The following is a 6,054-nucleotide window of genomic DNA, read 5'->3' as shown; positions in this document are numbered from 1 at the left end:
CAGCGCGTTCCTCGCGGGAAACTCTCCCCGAGGCTACGGGTTGGACTGGCCCTGGGGCCGCTTGGAAGTATTTCGAGGTGGGGCCCGTGGTGGCGCCACCCGTGACGGTGCCCCGCTGTTGGAGGCGGGGGACCCCCGAAAGCCCATGCGGGGCGAGCCCTTGACGGCTACTCCGTATGGGTGTGTAAGAGGCTGGAGGCCTGCGCACCAGATGGACCATTCCTGGTGCCCGCGCCATAAGCCGAGCCCTCGGGAGCACTCCTCAATATTCGTATTGGGGCGGAGTGAGAGATACGCCGGTCGGTGCAGCCATCACGGGGAGTGGGATTTAACTATAATGAGCACTACCAAATGTCAAAAGAAGTAGGGAAGAGCGGCACGCCTACGGGCGCTTGCTCGGGTGGAGATTTGGGAGGGACGAGATCTTCGTCCTCTCCCGATCTGGTGACAGGAAACATCTCACCCGCTTAGGGGAGAGATGTCTCTAAATATGTGAGGGGACTCTCTACTGGGGCTGGCGGGTTGGAGCTTTTCAGCCCGTCCAGCTCCCAGTAGAATCCCAAGAAGGACACGCGGACGCTCCGGATCACTTTGGAGGACTTCCTGCCCAAGGGTGGTAAGGTGCGTTCCGCTGGCTCGAGGCCGGGCCCGGCCTGCAGCAAAGGGGTAAAACCCGGCAGCTGCGAGTCGGATATCACCTGCCTCGAACCGGGTAGTGCTCCCGGGCCATCTGGCCTGGGAAATAAGAAAGGGGCCTCCCTGCCGCCCTCCCCGTCCCTTGTCCCGGCGTCTACAGAGATGGACGTGGACACCAACGTAGAGTCGGTGGGACAGGGGACTAAGAGGGCGCATAGGAAGGCAACCTCGTCGTATTATATCTCGTCGTCAACAGAGTCGGAGCGCGGGCCCAACAAAGAAGGGCCGCGGGAGGCCTGTCAAAGACCCCTCACACAAGGGGTACTTACGGCCCAGGCTCTGGCCCAAAAGGCAGAGGTCGAAAAGGCCAGGAAATTAAAAAAAAGACAACAGGGCCATTATCAACCCCAAGCCTTCCTTGGAGCGTGCTACAAGGGCAAATAATGATGCCCTCGAGCGCGCTGAGGAACTCGAGGCGCAACCCATGGCTGCTGTTGCAGCGGTCATGACAAATAGTCTAGGAATGCTGGCCAAGTCGGTGGAGAGATCCAAAAATATCCAGGGCCCGATACGTAAGGACCTCTGGATGGCCTACACCGACTTGACGGCTGGCCTGACGGCCATTATGTCAAGAAACGGAGAAGGCGAGGAGGCGTGACAGCGCCGGGAAGAAAACGCGGCCCTGGCTAAAGCCAGGACCAAATAGGAGGCCGAGAAGCGCAAACTCGAAGCGGAGCTTGGACAACTCCGCGTCTGAGTTGCGCTTCTTAAGCAAAGCTCCCATACGCGCACAGACGCGGAGGGGCATACTGACGTTGAGGTCCAGACGGACCTGGACCTTGACGCAGAGGTGATAGACGCCCTGACGGGTGAATTGCCCCACCGGTCCAACCCGGCAAGGAACTTACACGGTGGTGAGGGCCCCCATCGAGGAGTACCCTCCCCTTGGGACCAAGGTTGCCCGGCCCAAAGGAAAGCCAACGGTCGTAAGCATTCAAAAGTTTAAGTAGCCGTACTTTCGTCCGCCGCTCAAGGGGGTTTGCAAACAGATGAACTCCCTGTCCAATGCGGCGGACATAGTTGAAGCTCCAGCCTCTCATCCCTCTCTCTCTCCCGCCCCTGCTTCTTGGCGCCCTGCCGAAAAGGCAAAACGACCTGGTGAAGAGGAGAGGAGGAGGAGAAGGCCTATGACGGAGGACGGTCTACGTGAGGCTCTGAGTAGAGTCCTCCCCGTCCTTGCGGAGATGGGGCTTCTGCCAGCCTAAAAAGCTATGAAGAAGCCCCAGGCAGTCCCGACTGGTGTCAGGATTGCCCACAGTCCGGGACCGTCTTCCAAAGAGGAGCGGGCAACGCAGCCGCTAAGGCTGTAAAACCCGCTTCAGCAAAAAAGACCACCTCCCCCTCTATACTACAGTTATGGACGGAGGTGGTCTCAAGAAAGAGTAAGAGGAGGGCCGCCAAAACCGCCGATGAGGCGGCAAAGACGACCCCCCCCCCCTCAAATAGGCCGTTAAGGGTCCTATCGGTCCCCCCTCCTCAAAGAATCCCCCTCCCCAAAATTGTTTGTCGAAGAAGAAGAAGAAGAAGAGGGGAGGGCAGAGAATAGACCAGGGCGGACCCGGGGGTGTAACCCCGGGAGGAGCCAGCTTCCAAGGATCGACCAAGGTGACAAAAATTAGGCCGCCAACTACGGCGGCAGTAACGGTCACCTGCGCCGACCCGGGAACGTACGCGCAGGTCCTCAGGACCGCGAGGGAGAAGGTTGACCTTGCCACCCTCGGGATTGAGGACCTGCGACCCCGCAGGGCCATAAACGGAAGCCCTGATACTGGAGGTCAGGGGCGTAGACAACGGCACCAAGGCCGACGCCTTGGCCAAGGGTATCAGGGCAGCCCTAAACGACCGTGACGATGTCAAGGTAGCTCGATCGTGTAAGACGGTCGAGCTACGTTTGACTAGCCTGGACGACTCAGTCACCTCCAGCGAGGTGGCTGAGGTCCTGGGAGCGATCGGATGCTCCCCCCACGATCTCAAAGTGGGGGAGATCCGCATGGCTCTCAATGGGCTGGGCACCTGTTGGGTGTGCTGCCCCGCAAAGGCGGGCAAGACAGTCTTGGCCGCCCCCCGAATTAGGGTGGGCTGGTCAAGCTGTCGTGCAACACTGCTCCCTTTGCGGGGACTACAGTGTCACGTGCTTGGCCTCGGGACACATCCAGGCCAAGTGCAGCAGCCGGATTGATAGATCCGACTGCTGCTACCGGTGTGGGGGCATTGGCCACTTGGCCAATGCCTGTACGGAGAAGGCGGGCTGCCTGGTCTGCAAAAACGCAGGCAAGTCCGCCGAACACCGAATCGGCGCTAAGGGGTGTCTTGCCAATGAGTCTCAAAGGGCATCCCCGAGCGCGGGGAGCCGGAAGGAGAGAGAGTTGACAACAACGTTGACCCCACCCCAGACCGCGGCCCCCGAGGTAGAGGCAGAGATAAAACCTCCTCTCCCACAAAGGGAGAAGAGAAACGAAGGTGAAAACGCAAATAATTGCGTCGAAATGCAGGAGGTGGAGGAGCCTTGAAAGCAATCAAAAAATGCCTCGTAGGCTCCTCCAAGCCAACCTTAACCACGCCAAGGCTGCACAAGACGTGCTTATGCAGTGCCTGGCGGAGGAGGGTGGCGGGCTGGCCATCGTCATCGATCCGTATAGAATCCCCAACCGGGTTGGGAATCCCTCGGGGAAGGTGGCAATGGTCAGCCATTATGTACCGGGCGCTCCGCCGATGATTCCAATATTGGCAGGCGAGGGCTTTGTTATGGTCGAGTATGGACCCATCGATGTCCTGGGATGTTATCTCCCCCCTAGCTTAACTAGGGGGGAATATGAGGCGGCCCTAGATGGCATGGAAAGCGACATACTTAGTCGCTCTCCAAGGCCTGTCGTTGTGGGGGGAGACCTCAATGCCTACGCTGAGGTTTGGGGCTCTCTCCGCACGGACACCAGGGGCAGCCTCGCTTTGGATTTTGTGACGGGGCTCGGTTTGGTCCTCCTGAACCGGGGCCAGGTCAACACCTACGTAGGAGCCGGGGGGGAGTCCATCGTCGACGTGACGTGGGCTTTCCACAACGTCCTTCACAGGGTAAAGGGATGGAAAGTGGAGACCGGCTCTCTTGGGGAGACGTCTGCTCATAGACTAATCTCTATAAAGCTGGTCTTCCTACCCCCCCCCCCGTGGAGGTGCGAAAGCAACGCCGCCGAACCCGGGACAGGAATCGATGGGTCCTGAAGAAATTCAACCCTGAAGCCCTCGAAGTCAGCCTCCTCGCCTCCACTTGGCCGGAAGGAGAAGCTGACCTCGGAGCCGAGGAGGAGGCGGAGCGCCTATGTGAGATGATGTTGCGCGCCTGCGACGCCTCCATGCCCCGCAGCAGACCAATGGCGCGTCGTGCCGCCTATTGGTGGTCCGTGGAGCTTGCCGAACTGAGGCGAGCTACCGTGGCCGCCAGGCGTGCACTCACGCGCGCCAAGCGGCGGGGCATGGAGGATGCGCTGAACAGCGACGCGGCGGTTTTCAGGAAAGCCAGGAAGGCCCTGAGGACCGTAATAGCGAGGGCGAAAGCTGCGGCCTGGGATGAGCTGCTCTCCCAGCTAGACCCATGGGGAAGGGCTTACAAAATTGTGATGAAAAGGATCCGTCCATGGGCGCTCCCAGTCTCGGAGAAACTCGACTCCTAGTTTCTCGGAAAGGTGGTGAACAAGCTGTTCCCCACCAGGGGGAGGGACATACCGGGGAAGACCGGCCCTCCCCCAGGATGGTCCGAAGAACTGGAGGTGTCCAGACACGAAATGGCGGCTTTCGCCCGCATCCAAGGGAAGAAGGCCAAGGCGCCCGGGCCAGACGGAATACACGCCAAGGTCTGGGCCCGGGCGTCACCGATTATTGGGGAAGCACTTCGTGGCCTGTACACAAAGTGCCTCCGGGAAGGAATTTTTTCCAGGAGGTGGAAGAGTGCCCGGCTTGTCCTCTTCAAAAAGGAGGGCAAGCCAGCGAAGAGTCCCTCCGTGTATAGGCCCCTTTGTATGCTGAATAATGCGGGTAAGATATTCGAGCGTATTATCGCCAACCGCATCATCTGGCATATATCCCGGATTGGTCCCGATTTGTCCCCCGGACAATATGGATTCCGAGAGGCAAGATCGACTGTCGATGCTGTAAGACAGGTTTAGTCCTTCTTGGAGTCCATCACGGGGGACGAGGAGGTGGCGTTGGTGATATCCTTTGATATCGCCAACGCCTTTAACAGTATCCCGTGGGGCAGGGTAGTAGCTCAGCGAGCATTTTCGCTTGCCGCCCTACCTCGTCGCCATCGTTCGGGACTACTTTCGGGAGAGGGTGCTGGAGTTCCGGGATAAAACCGGACTCCAGCAGCGGAGGGACATGTCGTGTGGCGTTCTGCAGGGGTCCGTGCTGGGCCCCCTGCTATGGAACGCCACATACGACAAGGTGCTCCGCGGGACCCTCCCCCCCGGCTGCCACGTCGTCAGATACAAAGACGACACGTTCGTGGTGGCCGGGGGAACCTCCCGGGTGATAGCGATTGCCATGGGCAATTGGGCGGCAAACTGTGTTGTCGGCTCTATCAAGAGCTTGGGCCTGAGGGTGGCGCCGGAGAAGACGGAAGCCATCTTCTTCTATGATGGCTCCTCCGGGGTACCGCCTCGGGCCTTCGTCCGAGTGGACAACACCCGAGTCCAAGTAGGGGCAACTCTTAAATATCTGGGGTTGCTACTGGACGGTTGCTGGGCCTTTGTCGAGCATTTCGACAAATTGGCCCAGCAATTGGGCTAGAAGATGGACGCTCTTCTGGGGTTGATGCTCAATCTCCGAAGTCCGAGAGTCGGTGCGAGTCGCGCGTACGCCTACGCTGCCATGGCTGGGGCTCTGTACGGAACCCCAGTCTGGTTCCGCGAGGCGTTAGCCAGCCGCCGCATACGCGATGTGCTGTACGCAGTGCAGCGGCGGCTGGCGCAAAAGATGGTGCGCGCGTACCGCACCGCCCCAAGTGCGGCGACCATGGTACTGGCGGGGCTCCCCCCGGCGGAATTAACGGCCGACGCTCTGGCATGGTCATACGCCAGAGCGAAGGCCGTCCGCCTGCAGGGAGAAGTGGATACCCCCAGGGTCGCCGTGCTACTACGGGAGAGGGCACGCCGGCGGGCCATAAGAGCTTGTCAAGAGAGTCTCGCCAACGACCCGCCGGCGGCAGGATCTCGGATGTTGGAGGCCGTCCTACCCCACTTGGACGAATTGGTGGGCCGCTCTTGGGGCGGCTTGTCCTACCGGATGACATAGGTGTTCACCGGGCATGGCTGCTTCGGTGAGTATCTGTGCAGGATACGTAAGGAGCCGACGACACAGTGCCACCAC

The 6,054-nt window shown here is 59.9% G+C and overlaps 1 protein-coding gene across 1 annotated transcript; it reads left to right on the top strand.

Moving 5' to 3' along the window:
* Positions 1-2,696: 2,696 nt before the first annotated feature.
* LOC105194554 lies at positions 2,697-3,206 on the top strand. Its single transcript, XM_011159531.2, has one exon. The coding sequence runs from the start codon at positions 2,697-2,699 to the stop codon at positions 3,204-3,206; it is 510 nt and encodes a 169-aa protein (XP_011157833.2).
* Positions 3,207-6,054: the final 2,848 nt, after the last annotated feature.

The sequence above is a fragment of the Solenopsis invicta genome, chromosome 6 (genome assembly GCF_016802725.1).
Source record: "Solenopsis invicta isolate M01_SB chromosome 6, UNIL_Sinv_3.0, whole genome shotgun sequence".
Classification (NCBI taxonomy): domain Eukaryota; kingdom Metazoa; phylum Arthropoda; class Insecta; order Hymenoptera; family Formicidae; genus Solenopsis; species Solenopsis invicta.
Note: the sequence above shows the minus strand (reverse complement) of the source record. Positions and strands in the feature narration are given on the sequence as shown.